Source organism: Esox lucius, chromosome 21 (genome assembly GCF_011004845.1).
Source record: "Esox lucius isolate fEsoLuc1 chromosome 21, fEsoLuc1.pri, whole genome shotgun sequence".
Lineage (NCBI taxonomy): Eukaryota > Metazoa > Chordata > Actinopteri > Esociformes > Esocidae > Esox > Esox lucius.
In genome coordinates, this window is record NC_047589.1 from 25,086,456 (window position 1) to 25,113,831 (window position 27,376).

At 43.7% G+C, this 27,376-nt stretch overlaps 1 protein-coding gene across 2 annotated transcripts; it reads left to right on the plus strand.

Moving 5' to 3' along the window:
* Positions 1-261: 261 nt before the first annotated feature.
* pde7a (phosphodiesterase 7A) lies at positions 262-26,507 on the plus strand. 2 transcript variants are annotated; one of them, XM_010885892.3, is made up of 12 exons: positions 262-1,256; positions 14,348-14,408; positions 18,133-18,222; positions 21,510-21,703; positions 21,814-21,877; positions 22,253-22,449; positions 22,567-22,698; positions 22,932-23,023; positions 23,335-23,479; positions 23,567-23,663; positions 23,789-23,869; positions 24,686-26,507. In XM_010885892.3, the coding sequence occupies exons 1-12, from the start codon at positions 1,119-1,121 to the stop codon at positions 25,006-25,008; spliced, it is 1,614 nt and encodes a 537-aa protein (XP_010884194.1). In that variant the 5' UTR covers positions 262-1,118; the 3' UTR covers positions 25,009-26,507. The 2 variants fall into 2 exon arrangements, with proteins under 2 accessions (XP_010884194.1, XP_019897511.1); XM_020041952.2 differs by having other exon boundaries at positions 18,136-18,222.
* The last annotated feature ends 869 nt before the right edge of the window (positions 26,508-27,376 follow it).

Here is a 27,376-nt window from a genome sequence, read left to right on the forward strand (position 1 = left end):
AATCACAGGCAATGATGTTGACTGCTCGAGGGCAAACCCTACTGTGGCGGAATATCCCCATTGTGGAGGTCCGCGCAGTGGGTGGACGATTGCTCAAATCGGCAGCGGGGATCGCCCTAGACGTCTAGCCAATAGCGTATGTTATTACAAACAAAATCTATGATATTGTCCAATCACTATTGATATTACATTGCTAGACATGATGTAATTGGATAAGTCGAACAAGGGCGTTTTGTGCTCGCTCCAACAGCTCCATCTCTGGCAGGTGGTGTGTGTTGTGTGTTCGATAGCGAGACTGAAGCTTAGTAAGATGACAAGGTAGTTAAGGAAATCCATTTGCCTTGGTTCACGTTTTTTCGCTGCACTTAATTTTTGCATTATGTGCCAATATTTTTGTCAAACACCGGGAGATGGACGTCCCCTTGAAAAAGACACTTTCTGTTACACAGTGCTGCATTGAGTGAAACCGATGTGTGGTGAATTACGGGTGCTATTTACGCATGCATTGAGAAAAAAAGACAGCATACTGAGAGTATTTTTTCTGTCACCGAAAACCTTGGATGAATACCACCGAATCACTGTAAGGCAAGTTCTCCAGTATTTTCCTCGTATAATTAATGAAACTTCACAGTGCTGTATATCGGTAGCTACTGTATTTTTTTTAGGTGGTCGTGCCTTTTGTTTTGATTTTGAGACATACTGCGGAGCCGTAGCACGATGAAGCACGTCTGAGAGGAGTTCTGGAGAAAAAATGTGGAAGCGTTGTTATAAACATAGAGAAAATATAGAGGCCTCGTCCTTTCAGGGCCCAAATCTGAATGGAAAAATGAGGAAAGGAGCAAATGACCAGCATGAATAGAATCCGGATAGAATGGAACCAGACCAAACGAGAAACAGACATTGCATCAATGACCGCGATTTTGGCAAGTTTAAAGTCGCCCAGAACAAAAAGAAGTAGCTTGCCTTTCAGTAGAAGAATTACAACTGATTCCCCCTCCACAATAAAGGAGGAGTAGCCTGCCGCATTTAAACCCTCTCATCTTCCCGCATTTACTTTTACCTTTGTTTTCTTTGTTTATTGGATTTTTGAAATCTGTATTCAGCTCTGAAATTGTTCAATGGAAGTATGTTATCAGCTACCAGTGTTGCCTCTAGACAGGCCGGTTCCTAAGCATGTCCTTAGCCGGAGAGGAGCCATCAGTTTCAGCTCGAGCTCGTCTCTCTTCGGCGCTCCGGACCCAAGACAGCTGTCACAGGTAATAAATACCTAATTATTTCACGGGGATCGGTTTCACACGAGACGGTGTGAGCTCGAGATATTGACACTGTAATCAATGAAACGAGAAATACGTTAAGGCTTCCTGCTGCTGTTGGATTGTTTCTTTCGTGTTGGGATGAGTAGTAGGCTACGGGAATCACGCAGGTACTGTAGCCTATAAATGTGCAGTGTCACTCTGAAACTACAAAATGAGGAGTGATGGTGCAGTTGCTATCCTGCACTACATATAGGGCCTACATTGAATGCCGTTAGCTACATCTTCTAAACGGTTTCACTGTTGCAATGTTAGACCGCCAAGCGTTAGTTGTAACAGCTGTCCTTGTTACTTTGGGAACGTGCTGTCTGGCTACTTTGTATTCCAGTGTATGGTTTGGAGTGTCATTACCTTTTGCATTTTTCTGTCGTGTTCCAGTCCAGACACTTAAACAGACTCTGTTCGGATACAACGTTGGGTACTACCTGATTTCTTATCTTATGGCGTAGTTTGACATGTTAATCTTATCGTATGTTTGCCCTACTATTGCATAGTTTTACATTACCACATCCAAATAAGCACCTTCCTACGCTTGCGTGTTTTGTAGATTATAACTTTTTTGACAAATATGAATTTGTAAAAACACTGACTGACTTTTATTGTATCTTTAGACAGTCCTGCAATAAATTAGAGCACAGTATAGTACAGTTAAAGAATCGTTCGTTACAGTATAGGACACTACAACATTATGTAGTCTATTGCAACCAACTGAGCTCTAATGTGCCTTTCTGAATAAAACTCATCACTTTACTGGGCTGTTCAAAATACAAGAATTTACAAGAACGTACTGTATATGTAGTTGAAACTGGGACACTGAATCAAACTGAATCAGTTAATCCAAAAGGTGTGTCTTTTGGAACTCCATGAATGGCCACATTCCTGTCTTCTCAATCACATATACAGCTCCTCTTTGTCTCAGACCCTTGACTTGTTGTGTAAAATTGTTCGGTTCCTGTTTGTGTCCTGGTCCTCCCCAATGAGGCGATGCTGGAGTCTCAAATCCCTGGCATTAAGTTGGTGTTAACACAATGGATAAAGTCCCTCTCAGTTTTCTAAAGTGATGACGGTTAGTCCAAATGGCCGTCATGTTCCACTGTGAAAAGTTGCTCTGAACAGGAAGTGTCCCTGCTCATTAAGTTCCATGCCCACCTGCGAAAATACCTTGTCAGCAGAAGAGTAGGTCAGACTGGACCTGTGTCAGACATACTGTGGGATCCATTTCGCTTGTGGGTCATATTTGCCCCTTGTTTTTCTGGAGTGGACTTTAGTTAATTTGGAATTTATGGCCTGTGTTTTCATTCTGGGATCACTGGTTGGGGAAACAATTTCTCACTTGCAACTAGCCCCAGCCTATATTAAATGGGAATCTATTTGAAACTTGTGGTTTGTGTCAGAGTTTGGTTTCTGCAGTTGATAAGATGCACGCAGAATAACGAAGACTTCCACTGAGGTTTTACACTATGGGATGGAATGGACACGCTAGTTATATGGGCTTTATACACATACACCACTCACCTATTTCCTTAGCAGTTATTGTCCCCATCTAAACATTGTGTGTATCTCTCTCTCTCTCTCTCTCTTTTGTGAAGGTTGAGTGTATTCCTCTGTGGTTGTTGCTGTGTTTTTTTTTAGGGGGGGGGTTGTTCTTGTTCCAGTGTGTTCCCTGTGTGGTGTTTGTTGAAGCGGGAACAGAAGATGGGGAATGACTATTGCTAGCATTACTGAGGGAGCCAGTTCAACATGTGCCCACTGAAGGCAGTGGTTTGGCTCTCTGCCAAACTCACAGATGGCCAGAGTTTCAGGTCCTCTTTCTCTCTCCCTCTCTGCCTCTTAGACACATTTCCTCTTGTAAACAGAGGGTGAAAGTGTAGAGTTCAAGAAAAGATTAAGTCAGAGAATAATCTGTTTTTGTTCACATGCATTCTAGTGTGTGTGAAATATGCTCTCGTAGACTCTAATGGGCTCAGGTCTTTGCATAGGAAAAGAAAGATGTATTTGCGTCTGAGTTTCCCGGCATTAAAAATAATGTTTAGGTGCTGGGGAATGACAGTGGGCGGGACTAATGGCTCATTTGCCAATCCAACATTTTACAATGCCATCTTGGCCATAAAGATGGCATTTTGTGGCTTTCAAGCAAATCTCTATCAGATGCTTTTCCTTTTGTATTTGTGTTGATGAGGACCCACTTGGGGTCAAGGCCCCTCCCTAGGCTTGTTATCTGGCAATGATTACCCCAAGATGGCTGGTTATCTGGCAATGATTACCCCAAGATGGCTGGTTAGACGAATTACCAACATATATAACCAACCTAGATAAAATGGTGTAACTGATTAGGTAGACATTTGACTAGTTGCCGCAAGCAGCACAGCAAGGTGGCATATTTTTAGCGTAGTCCCAGAAATGTTGACAGCGCAACATTGTCGTTAGCTAACGTATTTTCACCTGCCCGAACAATTGCATGATATGACACTAGCTAATTTAGCAAATGGGGAACACTAGTGGCATGCTTTTCCTCTTTGCAAAGACGTCAGTAAAGATGATGTCCAAGTGGACTGGGAATGGTGGGCACTTCTGCTTTTTATGTGAAAGTACAAGACAATATGTGGGGCACGCATTTACGTGATCATTGGGTATATGTTACACCCTGACTTGCAGACACATTGCCGTGACCAGGGGTTTGGGAGCGAGAGGAAATGTGAGTGTGGCGCACGCACATGCATGCATGCATGCATGCATACATACATACAGACACTCATGCAGACAGGATTGACTCATCTGGCTTTGGAGTTGGTGTTTATAGCCAGAGAGCCAGGCCATTGCAGAGAACAGTGCAGCTGTCTGTGCCACTGTGCTGGACATTGATTGATCACTGAAACACACACCTCTTCCCTGATAACGCCGTGCCACGGAGCCAATTGACATTTGTGATGCTGTGTGTCACCGAGATATAAAGATCTATATGTCAACAGAAACACAGTGTTGACGAGCTGGGGCGGTTAGTCACATGCTTATTTACGACAGGAAAATGGAGAGTTGACAAATATGATCCAGCGAGCTACGCAACAGGACCAGATACCACCAATTGTTTTTCTGCAGGTGGTGGTGGTGGTGGGGGGGGGGGGGGGGAGATTTGTATGTTTGGGGGAAGGTTTGACCGGCAGTCGGGATAAAAGTTTGCACTTTTGAAAGGACATAGGTTAGCATGTTGATCTTGACTGGAGTGATACAGTTTTGCTTTGGTGTCGTGCGTACCCGAATTGAAGTAGTTTCAGGATGTGGTAAGAATGCTGAAAGAGCTGCTCTGAGACTTACTGTACACTCCTCTTTCGCAACCAGCTTTAACCCGAGATGTGCCAAACTGACGCAACCCCAAGGAGAATGGGTCTATCTGAATGAGTTTACTAGGCTAAGGAAAACATTCAGGCTGTTCTCATTAGATTTGTGCCAGTTTCTTACTTTGGGGGATAAAGAAGGTCCCCCTTTGGTGAAACATGCACCCACCTGAAATTTCGAAACAGACTAAAAAACAAGGAGCTAAACAACATTTTATCATCAATTTTTTTTTTTTTCTTTATTCGGACTGGAAAAGTTTGACCTCCGTAGATGTTACTTAGTCAGATATCTGCAGATTATCGACTGTTTGGGCTTCAAAATTTGCCCAACAGTATATGTAGATGCAAGGAGACGTGCAGAGTTTTGAGTGCATTAAAGTGCAGCAATTAACTTTACATTTCTTAAGGGACTTGATGTGGTGAGAGTAGTCGTATTAGTCTCTATGGGATGGGTTGTTGCTTAGGGCCACATTGTAAGGAAAGAAGCTTTTCAGGTGGTTGGATTTTTTTGGTCATAATGACCTGTATTTCCTGCCTGCCAGAGGATCATTTGTGACCCACCACCTACTTTTAGGCTTAACGCCCCAAAAATGTATCAAAGTACAGACCCAGAGCTCCAAAATGGAGGGACAATGGGAAGGTTATGATGCTTTAAAGGCTGATAAACTTGTAAAGCAACTTATGAGAAATTGCCCTGTAATTCTCCTGGAGAGGTCTTTGTTTACGCCCATTCAGAATAGTCCCCCCCCTCCTCTTAAGCCTTTAGCCCTACCCACTCCTTAAGAAATCACAAGGCCATGTGCTATACAGAGTATGTCAGTCTAAAAAATGTAAAACCTAAATTAAGTGTCATCAAAATCTGCAGAACGTGTCTCTGCTAGGTCAGAAAGAAAATAATATAGACTATGTTCAGTAATGAGCAGTGAACAGGGGTCTGCAAACTTAAAAAATGTACTCCTCATCTGAGGAGTAAATCTGCAAGCTACCAGTTGGAGACATGGGGGATCTAAGAGCATTTCCAAAGCATTGAATATCCCCAAGAGCACAGTAAATTCCATTATTAAAAAATGCAGAGAATATGACACAACCATAGGTCTATCTAGACAAGCTAGAACAAGCTGTCTAGAACGTCCTCAAAAATCAGTATCCTGGTGAGAAGGGCACCAGTCAGGGAAGCCACCAAGGGGCCTCTGGCAACTCTAAAGGAGTTAGTCTACTATGGCTGAGAGTTTATAGGTAAAGGTATATAGGTATAGGTAAGAGTTTTCCAGAAGGCATGTGGGCGATTCTGAGACCTAGTGGAAGAAGATGATATGGTCTCTGCTATGTTTGGCGCAAGCCTAACACCACACATCATCCTGGGAACACCATCTCTACCGTAAAGCATGGTGGTGGCAGCATCATGCTTTGGGGATGATTCTCTATTCAGGGCCTGGAAAGCTAGGCCTTTGGATGGGAACATGGATGCAGCAAAAGACCGAGAAATTGTGCAAGAAAACCTGCTGAGGTCTGCAGGAGACCTGGGTCTTCGGGGAAGATGGCTCTTCCAACAGGACAATGACCGTTTGTTTCTACCACGAAATTTAAAATCACTTGTTCCAGGTATTTTTAAGTAGAACCTATCAAACCGATGTATCCTTGTTAACATCAACAACTGGTACATTAAGTAGGTGAGCTACGGTTCAAGTTCCTTTATGTAATAGTACCCACCCTATAAAGGAGCATCAACATTATTATAATAATGGCAAAGATAATATTCAACGGGATTTCAAGAACCTTTCAACAAATAAAGCAAGGCCACTGAACAGACAACATCTACAGCTCTAACAGCCCTAGGTCTTTAGAGTGGTATTCAACAGAGCCTGGTCAAAGCTCATCCAAACACACTTCCCTGTTTTAGACCCCGAGATAAACCGACTTCCTCATGTTGTCAGTCGTAAAAAAAAAGAAAGCACCAGCTGATGACAGACCATAGGCCGAAAGCCCAGGTCAAACTAGGGAGGAAGCCAGCACTGTTCCCATCAACTCTGGAGTATTGGCCAAACGCACAAGCACGCGGTTTCTGTTAACTGTAGGAGATAAACATAGATAGTCGGCAAAGCTTCGTAAAGTGAAAGCTTTCTCTGCAAATTGTGTGTGTGTTTGTGTGGCCATTAGGCTGGTGTATGATGTTTCACAGATTTCTGAAGCAGAGGATCTCTGGTTAGGCAACACAAGCACAGATCAATTAAAATATAAATGCAATATGCAACACTGAGTTACTACTTGGCACAGTTGAAACCTGAAATTCATCCACATCTCCAGTGTGCCAGTAGCCAAAGGTGAGTATCTGCCCCTGGAAGTTGGCTACAACACCTGCAAATCAGTTAAAGACTCTGGTGAGAATGGCAAGCACTCAGATATGCTTCCCTGACACAGTTTCTGATAGGCCTGCACAATTAATCAATTATAATTGAAATTGCCATGTGCAATATTGACATGCGATATCCGAATCACTTTTTTTTTAATGTACCCTCATAACTATGGCATTGTGCTGTGGGACAATTTTTGAGCGGTAATTTATTGTCTCCAGAAATTATCATACTGTTTAATCAGATTGTTGTTAGGCCACATCTGTCAGGCTGAGGGATTATCTTGTCAAAAATGACTAACAGTCATGTAAACAAAGGTGTGCAAAACGGCAGTCATTCATTATAGCCAGTCAGAAAAAAACATGTCTGTCTGAAGAAGTGTCATAAAGTAATTTGTAGGCTTTTTACAGGGAAATGTTTATTTGAGGGTTGTGTAAATGTGCACATAAAGAGGCCGGCATTGGTCCAGAGTATTGAAATACCCATTGTCGACTGGTCAGATTGCTTGGATGGTGTCAGCCACGAACCTGTTGGCTGTCTACACGGGCCTGCACTGCCTCCTGTACCATTTGTGGACCAAAAAACCTGCCGCTTTTTGGACTCTTTCTCCGTCAGCACTGTATCATGGCAGGAGGCGCCTGCTCTCAGTGGTTCTGTGCTCACTTTACATCAACAGCTGTTCCTTCAACGGGGCATCGTTCAAGCTACTCCACTTCATTGATGAAATCGCTCTGGTCGGTCTCAGCCCCAATGGCCACGAGTCCGCGTAAAATGGAGAGGTCAACTTGCCTTCGGTCTGGTATAGCCAATATATCCTGGAACTTGAAACAGACAAAACCATGGAGGCGGAGTTGACTTCAGGCAGTGCAAACACCCCTCCCCCTTGACACTGACAAATCAGCTGTTAGTTCAGCTAAATCATTACACTTCCAAAGGAATGCCATTAAACTTTAAATCGTAATTAAAAAATCACATGTACACTCGTTTTATGTCGAAAGTAATCTGTAAATATGAAAAAAACTGTAAAAATCCCCAGAAGCTGTGGGAAAAGACAACTCTAGAAAGGTCTGTTTGGTCTGTACGGAACAATGTTTACAAATTGTTTACAAATGAATCTGAATGTAACTAGCCCTGTTGATCAGTGGGAGTGAGTTGAGGTGGGTCACTGTTAGGAGGATCGTTGCGCCATGCTAACTGTCTGAGACTGAATCACACAGCTATGTGAAACTGAGAAAAACTGTGTTGTTTCAGAATCAGTCAAGGTTCATGAGAACATTCTGAAGTTTGACAAAAATGACAAAACTCGACAAGGATCAAACTACAGAGGACCTTCCAGTCTGCAGTGAATAGTTTGTGCTATCTAGCGTTTCTGAGCCTTACATCGGCTGGTGTACTGTTCCATTCGGTTGCACAACATTTTCACATTTACCGCAAAATAAAAAGTCCACAAGATCAAACGTGGTATGTCACATGACTTAATACATATTAAAAATGTAAACCTATTGTTAGCTGGCAAATGGTGATTTAACTTTAGTTGCCTGGATACTGTAGCTTGCTATCTACCTGGCTGGATGCTGTGAATGTAGCTAGTTAACGTTAGTACAATGCAGACTTACGTCACAACATCAGATCTCTCGGGTAAACAGCACTTTCTCATTTATCGCTTTCTTGACTTTCCATTAAATCTGGCCATTCTCAAGGTGCCACTTGTTCTACTAACAGTTGTCAGCAATGTTACTGTATCTAAAAAGAGTAGGCTATACATTTTGCAGTAGATTACTAGAGACCGATTTTAGTAGTTAATTCCCATGGGCACGGTTTTCATTAAGCAAAGCTCCAATCAATTGCTGTTTTGGCAACATTAGCTGTATCTAAAAATAGTAGGCTATACATTTTGCAGTTAATTGCTAGCTTGTTGACAAGCTGTTGTGTTGTGTTGTGTAATGTAAAGTTAGTTAGCTAGCTACCTTTCAACACTCGCCTAGGGGGAGGAACTGGGCCAAAGCAGGAAGTACCGCCCCACCAGAGTTGTCTTTTCGAAACAGGAGAAATATTGACACCTTGTACATTCATCTAGATATCAGCTGATATGAACATTGCTGAAAAACAAACAAGAACAACCATGACTACACACAAAACAACTTGTGTCAGGGATCTGTGTAACATGGGAGGCTTTGTAAATTGAAATACAACATTACAAAACATTTTTCAGATCTCTTCAGTACACGTTCTAAAGTGTCGTCTAGCACGCAATTCCCAATTCCCATGCTCCTTCTGGCCAGTTATGTGTAAAACAAATCTCGATGACCTAGAAATCTCTCAAACATGATACAAACCACCTAAGGGCCCCCAAGATGAAATGGCCCTTTAAGTACACCTACAATAGTGTCAACTAGTCTGCACTAGACAAAGCCCAGTGCAAAAGGTCTACACTTACCATTTAAAATTGTGTAATTTTTTTTTGTGTTCGCTTAATCCACAAGGAGTAGTAATGAACACACCTCTGTTTGTTTATGCCATCGTTAGAGTAGTAAATTAACTCACTACAGACCCTTCACGGTGGTAACCGGATCTGGATGGTTTCACATGGCTCAGTCCACTTAGACCTCTAACCTACGAATCCATTTGTAGTGTTGCCTGACCTCAGCCTAAGATAGAAATGCGCGCACGTGCGTACACACTCAGTGAGGACCAAGTTACTGAGAGTAAAAAAAAAGCCTTTAATCTAACCCAATTTAAATAACCTATACTTTATGCCTAAACTTAACCTAATCCTTACTCCTAAACCTAACCTATGATGCCAAAACGTACCTCTCTTGCTGAGCTTTACTCTAACTTAACCCCAGGTCAGTTTAAGCTTCTTGTCAAAATAACAATTGGCCCGATATCCTCACTCTGTTTGATTTTCCTTGTTTTATTATTGTTAAGATGGTTTAACAGGAACACAGACTCAAAAACTCAGCTATACACATGGGGACATCAAACATTTATTTCCCTTGCAAATCAAATGTTCTCGAATCTTAACCTAATCTTAAACCTGACCAAAATCCTGAATGTCTCACCCCTAACCTCAAACCTAACGCAGTCTCCAATTGTACATTTTTTAAATCCCATATTTTGCATTGTCCTAGTTTAGCCAGACACTGACAACATTGTTGTCCCCATTTTATATTGTGAAACCCGATCAAGCAAGCATGCGTGTATATACAGAGACACACAGAGACAGGGCAGATAACCAGATAACTGACAGTGACCTAATGACTGATGGAGAACTAGATAACTGACAGTGACATGATCACTGAGATCACCCACCACACCAGGTAACCGATTTCAGCCAAATGTGTTTTCAAACGAATGTAATGTTGGCTATGTGTGGAGTGTGGCACATTTCAGCACAGTGTGTGTGTGTGTGTGTGTGTGTGTGTGTGTGCGCGCGCGCACGTGCATTGTGTTTTGGCCATGTGAGTATGATACCCTTTGTGCTGTATATGCTTGACGGCCTGGCCAGCCCCTCGTACTCTCACTCTTACACACACACACACACACACACACACACACTCCGCGCGCACTAAGCAGCAGAGCTGTGTATAAACACAGTGACTTGTTGACACTGAAATACTGCACCACAGATTACCTACCATGACTCAAGTCTGTTTGCCAGCTGGTGAAATATTAGCCTTGGATTGGCTGGTGCCGCCGCCGTCGTGTGACCTTACACTCGTAAATGACACTTAAATCAGAAGGACACACACGCACACACAGACTGTGCGTTTGTGTCTGTTTGTGTGAGACGTTTTGGTGGAGACACCACCCTGATCCTTATCAGGTTAACTCTGCTTACAGTTGGAGTTGTGTGCGTCTGTCAAATTGGACGCTGTTCGACTTGTTGCCACGGCTCTGCTAGAGGATTTTGTTTTCCGATGGGAGAAATGACAGTGGGGCCAGACCGTAGCAACCTGTTCAGACATTAATCATTCTGTCGGCTCCAGTTAAAACCTCTAATGTTGGATTCAAGCCTCAATAAATAGATGTTTTCACTCTACACACAGGAAATGTGGCTTTGAAGTATTATTTTTTTTTATTATTCAAATACAGAGAAGAGAGCCCGAGGGGGAGGGGAATAAAAATCAAGAATGCAAATGAGACAGGGTCGATTGACGTCACACAGGCATGAGTGGTGAGCCGCCTGGGGAGGCCCCGCCCCCCAGGCCAGAGGACCACAGAGGTGTGTGTGTGTGTGTGTGTGTGTGTGTGTGTGTGTGTGTTGCAAGGGAAGGCGAGCTGAGACTGTGTTTTAGCATCTGTTTATGGTTTTAATCTAAATCCCTACTTGTCGGTCTTACTTTCTCTGTTCGGTGTGTGTATTTTACTCTTTCTTTCTTTCTTCATCTCTCCTCCCTCTCCGTGTGTGTGCGCGTGTGTCTGCTGGGGTTGATATCAGTAAGCAACTTTGCCGTAATATAACGGATGTGGTCCGGGGGTATTGCAGACACGAGTGGTGATGTACAGGTTTTCCCACTTACAAAGCATGTGGAGGTCAACTGTGAGTGACAAAATCTAAAACAAAAATCCAGAAAATCACATTGTATGATTTTTAAGTAATTAATTTGCATTTTATTGCATGACATAAGTATTTGATACATCAGAAAAGCAGAACTAAATATTTGGTACAGAAACCTTTGTTTGCAATTACAGAGATCATACATTTTCCAGTAGTTCTTGAACAGGTTTGCACACACTGCAGCAGGGATTTTGGCCCACTCCTCCATACAGACCTTCTCCAGATCCTTCAGTTTTCAAGGCTGTCGCTGGGCAATACGGACATTCAGCTCCCTCCAAAGATTCTCTATTGTGTTCAGGTCTGGAGACTGGCTATGCCACTCCAGGACCTTAAGATGCTTCTTACGGAGCCACTCCTTAGTTGCCCTGGCTGTGTGTTTCGGGTCGTTGTCATGCTGGAAGACCTTTAATTCTCTTACTGAGGGAGGGAGGTTGTTGGCCAAGATCTCGCGATACATGGCCCCATCCATCCTCCCCTCAATACAGTGCATTCGTCCTGTCCCCTTTGCAGAAAAGCATCCCCAAAGAATGATGTTTCCACCTCTATGCTTCACGGTTGGGATGGTGCTTTTGGGGTTGTACTCATCCTTCTTCTTCCTCCAAACACGGCAAATGGAGTTTAGACCAAAAAGCTCTATTTTTGTCTCATCAGACCACATGACCTTCTCCCATTCCTCCTCTGGATCATCCAGATGATCATTGGCAAACTTCAGACGGCCTTGGACATTTGTTGGCTTGAGCAGGGAGACCTTGCGTGCACTGCAGGATTTTAATCCATGACGGCGTAGTGTGTTACTAATGGTTTTCTTTGAGACTGTGGTCCCAGCTCTCTTCAGGTCATTGACCAGGTCCTGCCGTGTAGTTCTGGGCTGATCCCACACCTTCCTCATGATCATTGATGCCCCACGAGGTGAGATCTTGCATGGAGCCCCAGACCGAGGGAGACTGACTGTCATCTTGAACTTCTTCCATTTTCTAATCATTGCGCCAACAGTTGTTGCCTTCTCACCAACCTGCTTGCCTATTGTCCTGTAGCCCATCCCAGCCTTGTGCAGGTCTACAATTCTATCCCTGATGTCCTTACACAGCTCTCTGGTCTTGGCCATTGTGGAGAGGTTGGAGTCTGTCTGATTGAGTGTGTGGACAGGTGTCTTTTATACAGGTAACGAGTTCAAACAGGTGCAGTTAATACAGGTAATGAGTGGAGAACAGGAGGGCTTCTTAAAGAAAAGCCGGAATTCTTACTGGTTGGTAGGTGATCAAATACTTATGTCATGCAATAAAATGCTAATTAATTATTTAAAAATCATACAATGTGATTTTCCGGATTTTTGTTTTAGATTCCGTCTCTCACAGTTGAAGTGTACCTGTGATTTAAAAATTACAGACCTCTACATGCTTTGTAAGTAGGAAAATCAGCTGCAAAATCAGCAGTGTATCAAATACTTGTTCCACCCCACTGTATGTAGTCAAGGTTCCGAAGACGCTTAAGGCCTGATGAACTCTGACAGTAGTTAACAAGCTAGCTTACTACCTCTTCTGACACGGAACACTTGCCTGACACTTGGTGAGAAACGTTCAACTGGATAGCAGCCACCCTAACTGTATTCCCTTTAGTTTCATATAAGGTTTGACAGTCTGGCTCAGCTATAATAGCTAGCTAAAGCAAACTTTCCCATCTGCAAAACCTAAGAAATTCTGCTCATTGTTCCACAAAACAAAGCCTCATTGATGCATGCGTGCTACGAATTGTTTATGGCAAAGAAGTGTGTGATTATTGTGCAAGCCTATGAGTTGCTTCATATAAAGTGTTATGTTATTCAAATGAATTTGCGATGTCCACATATTGTTTATATGATAGTTTAGACAGCTTCCCCAACATTTCTCCCTCTCTCTCCCGCTTCCCCAACATTTCTCCCTCTCTCTCCCGCTTCCCCAACATTTCTCTCTCCCGCTTCCCCAACATTTCTCACACTCTCTCCCGCTTCCCCAACATTTCTCACACTCTCCCCCGCTTCCCCAACATTTCTCCCTCTCTCTCCCGCATCCCCAACATTTCTCCCACTCTCTCCCGCTTCCCCAACATTTCTCCCACTCTCTCCCGCTTCCCCAACATTTCTCCCACTCTCTCCCGCTTCCCCAACATTTCTCCCACTCTCTTCCTGTCCCCAGTGCACTTTGTTAGCATGGCGCGTTGAACCGTTCGTCTTGCCCAGTCGAACGTGGTGTGCTCAGATACTCCTAAACTTTAACTAAGAAAAGAGGGAAGGGGGGGGTAATATTTCCCTGGGACAAGGAGAGGTGTGCGAACTTAAAACAAAATGAAAGAAAGCGAAGATAAAATGCCAAAAGCTCCCCCGATCGAAGCTTGAGCCTCTCTTGACTCTCTGTGCCTTTCTCTCTTTCAGACACACGCACACAATGTTTGTATGTTTGCGTGTGGGTACACAGCATGCATGTTTCTCACACTAGCTGATTAACAGAGGGACTGTGGGTGTGCTATCATATAGATGACAGACACCATTTGACGCTGTGAAGAAACTGTTTATCAGTTTAATGCAACAGTTAAGCTTACTATCAGTCCTTAGCAGAAATAAATGCGTGGTTGAACCCTTATGGGTTTAGTAAACAGTTGGCCGACACGATCATATATATTACACATTATGTAAGTTATTTAAAGTGTTATTCAGTCTTTGCATGTTTCTGTGATGCTTCATTTCTAACTTGCCAGTGTCTCAGAAGCATTAAACAAATGTATTTTTTCCCCTTCTTTCTCTCTTATTTCTTCTAGAGACGAGGGGCCATCTCGTATGACAGCTCCGATCAGACTGCTCTGTACATTCGTATGTTAGGTAAGTGCCCAGTGTCACATAGTGACCACAGTACGGTATGATATAGCATTATGCTAGGCTGCTGCTTTTAATTGTGCATACCATCCCCACACTCACTCAACAGCACCACCAGGTGGCTTGTTACAGAACAACCAGCATTCCAGTACTAGAAACTGCCCCTTACCCTAACAAAAAAACACACACACACACACACACAGGTATGTCATCAAGACTCTAGATTGCATCGAGGAAAATAAAATATTTTCTATTGTGTTTTCTATGGTGTTTGTGAATACATCCAATAACTGGAAAAAGACATCGACATAGGAACAAATACATGCATAATGAAAATTCAGGAGGCTGGGCTAGACGATGAGATCTGGTCAATCCCCGGTCGTCACTATAAGGTCTCTTAGAAACGTCTGCGTCCTTCCTACTTCACAGGCCCGTCGGTCGTCTGCAGCATTGAGCCTTTCGTTTAATTTCAGTCAAACTTCCCCGACATTGGTATTGTGTTGTCCTGCAGAATGTTCTGGAGTCTCATCCACTTCGACCAGTGTGGTGGTGTTTTGTTTCTTTTTTACCTTTTTTCCCGTCGCATCGTCCGTCCTGCATCGTCCGTCCTGCATCGTCCGTCCTGCATCGTCCGCACCGCCACAACCTCCGGGCGTTATGCCGTTTATGTATCCCTGCCTGGCATCCTGGTCACACGCTGGCAGGCCAGGCCCAGACGGTAGCACTGTGATGTGGGGATACCGGGCTATTCCGGAAATAATGTGCCCTATTTATAGACTGTCCAGTTTGGGTTACCTGGGTCACCAATAGTTTGTGATGAACTAGTACTTTGTGGTAAAATTCAGTTCAGAATTCCTCGAGGCTCAGTCCTGAGGCCACTGTCCGTGCAAGTGTTCATTTATTCTGCTGGGCCTTTATGGAAATGACCTACTTTCAAAGCACATGGTGTTCATTTGGATCCCAGTTAGCTGACACTTGGTGACAGGTTAACATTATTTGATTGCTGGTCCTGGACTATGCAGGATTAGAATAAAAAATCGAATCAGTAGTTGGGATATCAAGTTGGCTGACTGTTATCATGACTAACAACTATTTAATAGAAGGGCTATTCCTGGTAAGTTTTTGTGGAATAGTGGAAGTGAAATTCACTGTTTGGTCATTTTTCTTATTTTCCAAATATTACTGAAGCTGAACCCTTGAATAGTGGTGCAAAGAGTTATGGGATGTTATTAACTGAGTGGTTTGAATTCTGAATGCTGATTGGTGTAGGTATGTGAGTGTAGGTGTGTCAGAATGTATACCAAAGTAATGGCATCACCTAATGCAAGTTACTATTGCATTGGTGACCAATGCTGTAATATCAGTTTAGCCTCTCTGGGTTTGTGAGATTTCACCAATGTACCATGGCTTTGTGCCTAGCAACAGCTCTAAGTTGTTACACACCGGCCATATACCAGACCCCCTAATGCCTTTTTCTAAATTATAATTCTTGTCTTCTGTTGTTATTAACTGTAGTACCGGTATTTTATGAGGATGATTGTTGACTGTATAATTGTTTTAACATCTTAACACACTCAATCACTATTTAACATCTGCAGTACGCTTAACTAAGAAGCAATTCATGACCTTTTTCATTACAAACCCATTTCCATTTCCAAGCATCATTCCACCCTCCAATGGATCAAATCTGCCAATGGATTAGGTTACAGACCACTGGCAATCTAGATAGGATGGGTTGTGCGACCCAATTCAGAAAGATGCACATATAAATCTCTTAAGAATCCCTGGGTAACATTGTGGCTTCTCTTGCCACAATTAATGTCAAAGTGCACGAGTGATTTTGGAGGAATAAATGGTGGCCACGTATAATCTGTCAATGTCATTTGTTAAATTCGGTTATTAGGTTACATTTGTCTGTAGTGTTGAAGGTTAGCCTACATGTCCTTTATGAGCCCACCCCCCAAAAAAACATGACATACCTTTTCACATGATTGTATGTACTCAGAAGTTGCTCTTCGCAGTGATGCCTGTGACTGTGTATTTATCAGTAGTTGGTGGAAAATAAATCGTGATGAGGGAATCCTTGATTTGTCTGTGGTAAAATTTCACTGGCCCAGTCTATCAGTGGAATAACTATTCAAATAATTCAATAGAAAATAATCTGCGCTGTTTTGGGATGTTTTATTTGAAAATTACTCAATTCACTCCAAATGTATTTTTGATAAAAGATACACAAACGCTAATATGTTTCAGTCCAGGTCTGATCAAACACACAAAAGAACACCTAGTTTAAATTGCGCGGGTGTATAAGAAAGTAATTCTACTTACATTCAGTTTGTGAATGCTGTGTATAAATATACTTAATATTTACATTTTTGAAGGCTCTGTGAGCTACATGTAAAAAAAATATTGAATTATTGTCATGGTAATCCAGTTTTGTTATTTTGCTAGGAGCTTGTGTTATTTTCAAACAGCTGTTACCAAGTAAGTAAAGCTGCAGGAAGCAAGACTGCATTGTGCTGTATGTCTGATTTAATCTAATTTGCAACTCAGTACTTGGTGAGATGCATTGGCCTGTCAGTCAGACAGAACTGCAGAATGACCACTATAGAAGGCCAGTATTGCCTGGTCTGCCAAGGCCAGTCTCATTATTAGCAGAGAACGCTACGATCAGTAAACACTTGAGAGAGTGACACATACTGTGAACCTCTCTCCTATACCCTACCCTACTTCTGCTTTACTCACTTACTTCAACTGATGCCAGTGTTACTGACTGACTTTAGCTAGCCTGTCTGAATACTGATGCCAGTGTTACTGACTGACTTTAGCTAGCCTGTCTGACTACTGATGCCAGTGTTACTGACTGACTTTAGCTAGCCTGTCTGACTACTGATGCCAGTGTTACTGACTGACTTTAGCTAGCCTGTCTGACTACTGATGCCAGTGTTACTGACTGACTTTAGCTAGCCTGTCTTACTACTGATGCCAGTGTTACTGACTGACTTTAGCTAGCATGTCTGACTACTGATGCCAGTGTTACTGACTGACTTTAGCTAGCCTGTCTGACTACTGATGCCAGTGTTACTGACTGACTTTAGCTAGCCTGTCTGACTACTGATGCCAGTGTTACTGACTGACTTTAGCTAGCCTGTCTGACTACTGATACTAGTGTGACAGACTGTCCGTATCTAGCCTTTTTGACTACTGATACTGGTGACTGACTAGCCCGATCTGACTACTGTTACTAATGTAACTGACTGGCTGTAGCTAGCCTTTCTCACTACTAATACTAGTGTAATTTATTGTAGCTAAGCCTGTCTGACAATTCATATGTGACTGGCTGTAGCTATCCTGTCTGGCTACTGATATGTGACTGGCTGTAGCTAGCCTGTCTGGCTACTGATATGTACAGGCTGACTGATATGTGACTGGCTGTAGCTAGCCTGTCTGGCTACTGATATGTACAGGCTGACTGATATGTGACTGGCTGTAGCTAGCCTGTCTGGTTGCTCATACTAGGGTGACTGACTGACTGAATCCCTGCCTGGCATGACATTGCATGCTCAGCTGTTCCTAGATACTTCAGTGCTCTACGTGCTGCCTGTTGATTAGAGTGAGTGCGTGCGTGCGTGTGTGTGCGCGTGTGTGTGTGTGTGTGTGTGTGTGTGTGCACTCTTTCTCCATTGTATGCAACATGACTCTTGAGGACGTGTGTGTTGCTTCCCTCTAGGAGATGTGAGAGTGAGAAGCCAGGTGGGATTTGAACCAGAAGGAAGAGATTCTTACCCATACCTGTGCATTGACTTCCGAACACTACACTGTGAGTATGAACACTTCACTGCACTGCATGAACACTTCACTGCACTGCATGAACACTGCACTGCACTGTATGAACACTGCACAGCGCTGTATGAACACTGCACTGCAGTGTGGCTGTATTCCAAGCAGAGTGGCTGAATACCTCTTTCATAACCACTCGGCCAGTCAGTTCATGCCATTGGTAGTGGCACACAAGATAGTTATTTATTTTTCTCTAGGTACCCTCACTAATCAGTTAGGAGATGAGTAAACCTGCATTACAAACAGCCCGATCAGTGGGCTTATCCATGCAACTTTCACTCATTAGATCTGCTGTAACCCGACTGACATGTTGGTGCATACATTATTTATATCACACACCAATTTGTCACTGTCACCCTCGCCATGTTACATTGATGGCCTCTGTCTAAATAAAACACCAAACCTGCTTATGTGAAGCAGCAGGTGTCCCCTTGAGGGGATGATATTCCGGGCAATTTTCAATTCTTTATATCAAATGTTAATTTGTTGCTTGATTTGAAATTAAAATTGGTCCCTACAGCCAAAAGCCCCAACCCTGAATATGAGCTGTGCTGTGGGACGTCACAGTGACTAAAAGGCCAGTGACTAAAAAGCCAGTGACGTTCTCTGTCTGCTGACCGATGTTCTGGGTGTGTGTTCATTTCCCTGTACAAAAGTAATGGCCAGAATGCTAATATATTTCCTGAGTGGGGACAGTGGCTTTCCAGGCAGTTGGGGGGTGTGTGTGTGTGTCTCAGCTGACAAAGCATGACTTGTTACTGGTCTGCATGTATTTGCGTGTCTATGCAGGCAGCTGTGTGCGTGTCAGTCAGCCTCCGGCTGTCTGAATGAATTCACTGTGACCTAAAGGGAATGCAGTATATGCATCAGTCATTTCTCATCCTTATTAAGGGATTCTGTTGTTTTATTTGGGATCTCATATTAATGCGACGTGTGTTCATTAGGATGGCCAGTACAGTCGGCCCAAACATTTTGTCCGGCGACATTCCTGAGTAGTATCTACAGCCGATGTCTGAATATCAGGGCCCTGGCATTATCAAGCAGACATCATTGCTAAAGGTCTACAGTGCTGTGAAAAGGTACTTTCCCCATTTAGGATCTTCCACCAAAAACTGACATTCAAAAAAAGGGAGCAAATATACTAGAAAGCATTTGCCTCTTGCACTATTGAATCTCCTTCAGCTGGAATGTCTGCAACCAAACGGCTCCTGTACTTGTTGCTCAGCGTCCTGTCAATGTGAAATAATGTTTGGCCCACTCTTTCAAGGGGCATTCTGTCGATTTTTCTTTTGCATTCTAACATAAGAAAATCTCCATATCAGCAGTTATCGTGGAATGCTGTGTTTCACAGCATTTAGGGTGCATACAAACAAAAATTTGAATTTCAGTTGGTCAATAGAAGGCCCACCGGTTCCTGTTGTCAGGTGGAAAAGGTGCCTGGCTGTCCGTGGCATCGTTAGGCACGCTACCATCTCTCCATACGAGCAATGGCGGACGAGGCAGACAAAATCCCACGTCATCCCACGGTTGCTGAAATTCTACACAGTTCACTAATAATTATTTTCAAATGAGAAAACAAGCGCTGAAAAGTTTAGGGCAATATTGTGCCTTCCAAAATGCATTTTTACATATCCAAACTACAGCTGTCAAAGTTAATGCGCGTTATTCAACTGATATTCTTAATGGTGTCAAAATTAATGAAAAAGCTGCACACTCTAAACTCAAATGCATATAAAAAAATTTTTTTATAACACCAACGTTTCGACAGACGCGCTGTCTTCATCAGGGTACAATGAAAAACGTCTTAATGGCATACCTTTTGTTGTTGGCGTTAACACATATTGTCTTTTCGGAGCCTCAGAACCATCCATAATCAGTGTTTGACTCGAGCCTGATCTTTCTGGAACACAGTACCGGCACTTCAATGTTGTTTTTCAGCAACAACATAACGTTCACTATTTGGTGCTTGACTTTTCCGGGAGCTTTCTGGAGCACTACCACGGTACTTCTGTCCCATTTCGTGTCACAAATCGCCATTCCACTTCGCTGAGCAGCGTTCACAGACAGGCAAACAGTGTGTTCGTTCGTATAGTACACAGGATGCGCTGTTCCCGAGGAAATTGAGAATGTCTGTCTTTGCGTTCCCCATCGCCGTCACCCTGTGTGTGTGTGTGTGTGTGTGTGTGCCACTGTCTGTGTTGTCACCTGAGGAAGCCAAAGAAACATGACCCCAGGTAGGAGACTGCCCCATAGAAGACTTGTTGCCAGTTGGGATTCAAACAAAACATATTCTAATAGCGGAATTTACAAAAAACCTCCGTGCATATATTCCACATGTGCCCCTGATTAATAAAGTTCAGGTTAATGTCTCTAGCCACCTTGCCTACTTTCGGCCTGTGCTTAATATTCAAGGGCCCCATTTAGTCCCCCATTCATTGACTTTGAGAATATCGTAATACGCAAGTATTTGTTTGTTGTGCTGCATTCATTGAAGGGTGCAGCACCCTGTCTGAGACCCGTTGCAACTTTCCGTTCAGCCTAAACATCAGCTACAGGACAAAACCTTAAAAAGCTTCGGTGTGACCCGGGGTTGGATCAAACGCCTGCACAACCAAGCGCCTCTCCTGGCCGAGGAGCTTTTGTGTGTTTTATACTGTAGCCTAACGTGACGGTTTATGAACTTGGTGCCTCGATCAAGACCACAGTGGGAGGAGATGGTTAAACAATGGGATCAGAGGCCAGCAACATTTCCATTTTTATGTAATACATTTTAAAGGTAGGGCGAGTTGTCACGCCGGTCTGTTGCTGAGGTGCAGGAGACAAACAAGCATTCATGTAGTAACAGAAGTGTCTCCGCACACTCAGAACAAATGCAGTTTTCAATTAATTCTTTAGCTTTCAGTGTACCGACCCTCATCTGAGCATGCTCAACGTTCTAGCTCTGCAGTCAGAATACTTGGCAGGAATTTCTGCTAAATATTGCACAACCAGTAATTTTGTGTAGTGGTGCAATCACTTATTCGCAATGGGGCATTGGCTGTTGAATAACTTCAATAAATCAATGAAACGTTTTAAAATATGTTACATTTGAGAAAATCAGCTTAGGGGTTACTGCTTTTTCACAGCACTGAATACAAGGATACATTCTGTATACCAAACTATCCATATGGACCCTTTAGGTTCAATCCGTGAATACACCACATGTACTTCTAAAGAAACACGCTGTTCTACACAAACGGCTGCCTGTGCCTCTCTCTGTATCTTCAGCTTGCTCTGACCCACCCTGGGCTTCTGGTTCTGTCCCTGGTCCTGGCTCCAGTTCTGCTGGGCCTGTGTCCGGCAGACGGCTGCGTAGGCTGCTCAGCTTCCAGAGGTACCTGCACTCGTCCCGTCTGCTCCGGGGAACCCCCCACCTCAACCCCCTCCACATCCTGGATGAGGACTACACTGGACAGGCCAAGGTCCGACGCCGACCAGGCACATGCTTTCTTTGCCGGTCACACCAACTCATGCATAGACATTCCATGTTTATTTACGTGTCAACATGGACTTTGTGGTTTTTCTCTTGCAGTGTATGCTGGAAAAGGTGGGGATGTGGAATTTTGACATTTTCCTCTTCGACCGCTTAACAAATGGTATGTTGATGACAGATGTCCATCTTTCTCCCGAAAAGGCTTACTTAAATTTTTCCAACTCCATCGTCCTCGTAGAATGAGTGAGACAATGTAGCATTTCTGCTTAGGCCTCCAATCCACCACCTGACATTTGTAGACTAGGGCGCCCCCTGGTGTTTGTTTTTCTTTATGCTGAACAGGGACATTGGGGCCTACAAAACTGTTTGTACAGATTTCCCATCAAAAGGCTCATGCCATTTCTATACTAAACTTAAGAACAGCCACCAAAAACAACATAAACCCCCCCCCCCCCCCCCCCCCCCCAAAAAAAAGCACTACTTCTCCTGAACACCTCCTAAACTCATGAATATTCAATTTGTCCCATTCCCAATGCAGGAAACAGCCTGGTGACACTGACCTTCCACCTCCTCAACCAGTATGGTCTATTGGAGCTGTTCCAGCTGGACATGATGAAGCTGTGGCGCTTCCTGGTCATGGTACAGGAGGACTACCACAGCCTCAACCCGTACCACAATGCCGTGCACGCCGCTGACGTCACACAGGCCATGTACTGCTACATGCGCGAACCCAAGGTTAGCCCACTGAGTTTAAGGCGTTAGCTCCTTGAGTTCATATGCGTCTTTGGGTCTGAAGCAAGGTCACTTAGTGGGGACCAGTGAGCTGACATCTGTCGGTCTGTCTGTCCATAGTTGGCCAAGTCCCTGACCTCCTGTGACCTCCTCCTGGGTCTACTGGCAGCGGCCACTCATGACCTGGACCATCCGGGAGTGAACCAGCCCTTCCTCATCAAAACCAACCACTACCTGGCCAAGCTCTACAGGGTGAGAACCCCCGGCCGGAGCAGGGCACGGCCTCAGTACTCACATTAGGCCTGGCCGTTATTACCAGGCCAGGATCTGCTAGCACGTCTTTACGAGGGGTTGATACATTACAAATTATTGTTAATGGAAGGTTACATATAGATGTGTGATTCAATCCACTCGGGAGCTAAGGATAGCTGACAGTTTTTGTTAGTACTTTAAGTAGATCCTCACGTTCATGTTTTTGTCTGTAGAATTCATCCGTTCTGGAGAACCACCACTGGAGATCTGCCGTCGGCCTGCTCCGGGAGACGGGCCTGTTCTCCCACCTGCCTGCCGAGGACGGGTCAGTCTGATTTATTTGGTTGTTATAAAACTGAAGGCGGTGTTGGTGTATGGCTGCGATGGTGTAGAGTCCACAGGTGTCAAACCGGTTCCACAAAGGGCCGAGTGTCTGCATGTTTTTGGTTTTTCCTATAAATTGGTTCCTAGTTCATACCTACACAACCAGGTGAGGGTAGAAACTAACCAATCAGTGACCTAATTAACCAATCAAGTACAAGGTGAGAGCAAAAACCTGCAGACACTCGGCCCTCCGTGGAACCGGTTTGACACCTCTGGTGTAGACACTCAAAAGCAGACTTAACGTGTCCCCAGGCTACAGATGGAGCGCCAGTTAGGCTCCCTGATCCTGGCCACTGACATCAGCAGACAGAACGAGTACCTGGGGAAATTCAGAACACACCTGGACCAGGACGACCTGTGTCTGTCCAGCGCCGCCCACAGACACTTCATCCTCCAGGTCAGTGACCGGCCGGGCTGCGGGCTGCGGACCTGTGAAGAATCATCTAGACGTGCTGGGGTCTGAGTGGCTGTAATTCCTTTGCAGATGGCGCTGAAGTGTGCAGACATCTGCAACCCCTGCAGACCCTGGGAGCTGAGTAAACAGTGGAGCGAGAAGGTGACGGAAGAGTTCTTCCACCAAGGTAGCCACTCGCCTGCCCTTATACTCTATCTATTTATCTATCTATCTCTCTATCTCTCTATCTATCTCTCTATCTATCTCCATCCCTCCTGTTTTGTGATCAGTGTGTTGTCTGTGCCTCTGTAGGAGACATTGAGAAGAAGCACAAGCTTGAGGTCAGCCCACTGTGTGACAGCCAGAGCAACTCGATGGAGAACATTCAGATTGGTATGTTACATTGATGTGACCCATAAGCACTCCCATGTCTGCCATCTGACACACCATGTATTCACTTTCTTCACATTTTGTTGTAGGTTTCCACGTTAAAGGGGTAATTAGGTCTTCCGCATATATAAGCCAATTATCACTAATTATCAATTACCACCATCATGAATGGTACCTGATTCTTTCTGTCTTATATTAAGGTCCGCGCGGCATCTGATTGCCAACTGTTTCATTGGTTCTCAAATAGTTTCATGTGTTTTCTTTTTGAACGGTGGACACAATCTAACAACAGTTAAATAACATTTTAGAGCAAAAATACTTAAGAATCAACATTTACGCATGTATTTTGTTTAAGACATAGCATATGCAGGCCGGCAGTACATCTCCACCACGACCAAACAAATCCAACCACCTGAACAGTTCCTCCTTCAGTGCGTTGGTGCTTAGCAACCGATCTGTCCGTTCCTATGATGCATTCTGTCTATATGTCGTCTACTTTTAGCAGCGCTTTTACATCCACTACATTCCTGGGTATGTGATTATGTACTCAGAAAATTGGCTACTGAGTACTGGACACATCTCTTAAAAATAATTTCATCATTCTAAAATGTAATGGGTAGCCTAATTAGACATACATTGTTTTTGATATAACAGTAGAGCCTGAGGTTACACTGCAATTATGCTTGGTTTGAACATGAATCCTTAAGTGAGTCTGAGAAAGGCCTTTTGACTAAACCTCAGTTTGACTGGTGCAGCCCACTGACCCTGGCGGAGACGTCCGTGTATTTTAACCCTGTGTGTCGCCCTCCCCTCCCCCAGGCTTCATGACGTATGTGGTGGAGCCTCTGTTTGCGGAGTGGGGCCGGTTCTCTGACACCCGTCTCTCCCAGACCATGCTGGGCCACCTGGGGCTGAACAAGGCTAGCTGGGGTGGGCTTCTTCAGCAGGAGCAGGGCTCGAGCACAGAGGACCTGGAGGCTAGCGGCTGTGCCTCTGTAGCCATGCCAACGCCTGCCGTCGCAAAGTCAGAACCAGAGCCCGCCTCTGCGGAACCTGACGCCATCGCCACGGCAACAGACATAGGAGAAACCAACTCACAAACCGACAACAAAATAATACCTCAGGGAAGCGAAGAGTCTTGACACTCTGCATTTGCCCTTGGAACTCTAACCCCTGACCTCTTATCCCCTGGCCTGACAGCCTCACCACAACCTGGGGAGAAGGTGGGAGGGGTGGAGGGGTAAAGATTTAAAACAGTCCTCCTGCCATTGTCCCACCGGGACCTTCACGTTTTTGTTGCTTTTGCATCCCACATTTGACAAACCACTGATTTAATGTAATTTATTTAATTTTAATTCCTTTCCTTGTTGACAGAGCAATACATAGATACCTCATTTGGCTACTGCTGTATTGTTTTTTTCTTTTTATTGGCTTGTTTTATTTATTTGTCCTTTTCTCCGTACATTTTGGCGTTAATAACTGAACACACCACTATTTGGATGGCAAAACGAATCTTAGGAAATGACAGTAACTGAAGTATACACTTTTCTAGTTGAAGTGCCAAATTCAAATGAAGTTTTTTTAGGAAGCTTTGGAAGAGGTATGAAGCACCTTGAGTATTGCGAGGGAAGACTCTCTAAAGACAGCACAGAGAAGCTGTGTTGTGTGTGTTGATGCATTTCTGATGAATCTTCTTCCTCATGTACAAAATGATAATGTGACAAGCCCAGTCCTTTTGCTGCCTCTATGAAGACTGTTTACAAATGTGTCTCTGTGTGTTTCGTATGTCCCTGTTGTCACTTTGAATTGAATCATTTCGGTTCCGCAATATGCCTTCAAAGCACAGATGCGAAAGAACCACTAGCCGCGTCTGAACTTTCGCCCACTGTTGAAGTTTAGAGCAAAGCCTCTGTCTAACAAAACGGTCACATAGACCGGACACCAGGCGCCATAAAGACACACCACCTGTGCTCCATTGTATTCCTTCCCTTGCACTCCCAAAAGGCATTTGGAGATAGGATAATTTTTTTTTGTTCTGAGAGAACTTGGGACAGACATAATGGTATTCTGATATTCTAGATTGTAGAATGGAACCAACATTAACAAGCATTGTGGTTCTACTTTACTGTAGATTGTGGGTTACCTTTAGAGTCACTCATAGCGCGCGCGCAGCCCGCCTAAACTCCAACACAACTTGCTCAGGGTTTTGCCAATCTCTGGTCAGTAGGAAGGAAGGTTCTTGTCGTGGTTTAGCTAGTTGGTAGATACAGCACCATTTAAAAGTTTGGGATCACTTAGAATTGGCCTTGTTTTCCATGAAAAGACACATGAAATAAGTTTGAATAGGAAATATAATAATTGACCAAGTTAGAAATAATGATTTTTTTTTTATTTAAATAACTTTGCTTTCGTCAAAGAATCCTCTATTTGCAGCAAATACAGCCTTGTAGACCTTTGGCATTCTAGTTGTCAATTTGTTGAGGTAATCTGAAGACATTTCACCGCTTCCTGAAGCTCCTCCCACAAGTTGGATTGGCTTGATGAACACCTCTTACATATCATACCGTCAAGCTGCTCCCACAACAGCTCAGTCGGGTTTGAGATCCGGTGACTGTTCTGGCCACTCCATTATAGACCGAATACCAGCTGACTGCTTCATCCCTAAATAGTTCTTGCATAGTTTGGAGCTGTGCTTTGGGTCATTGTCCTGTTGTAGGAGGAAATTGGCTCCAATCAAAAGTCGTCCACAGGGCATTGCAAAATGTTAAGCACTCCTCCAGCAGATCTTTTCATTTGGTCTGCATCTGATGAATGTTCTTTTGTGATCAAACTTAGATAATCGGTCCATAACTTTTTTTCCATTCTTACTATGTCCAGTGATTGTTTATTTATCTGTTATTTTTATTGGCCAGTCTGAGATGTGGCCAGCATCCCAGAGCACAGGAGTGATGGTTGCTGATAATGGGCCTCTGTACGCCTATGTTGAAATTCCATTAAAAATCTGCTGGTTTCCAGCTAGAATAGTCATTACCAACATTAACAATGTCCACACTGTTTTTCTGATCAATGTGATAGATAAAAATGTGTTTCTCTTTTAAAAACCAAGGACATTTCTAAGTGACCCCAAACTTTTGTACAGTGGTGTCTGTCAACTGCTACTGAAGGCGACTCCAGGAATTTCTCCCCATCATTATCATAGCCACATGCAAACTAGAGGAGGACTGCTCTATTGATGCCTTATAACTATGCACAAACTACGCTAAGTGACCAAACCAGCTCCCTAGTTCTACTACTAAGTGCATCGCGTGCTTGTCCTCTAATGCACTGTCCGGTCCCCCCTTGCCTTCGGTTGTGAGGAAAAACTAAACTCAACCCTTTTTATATGCTGAAAACAAAATTGATGTTTTTATTTTTTATTTTTTTTGGTGTGTTAACAATCCATGGAAATGTTTGCGAATTGTGTTTCTTTGTTGTTGTTGATTCTGTACAGACGGCACAAAGATGTTTTGT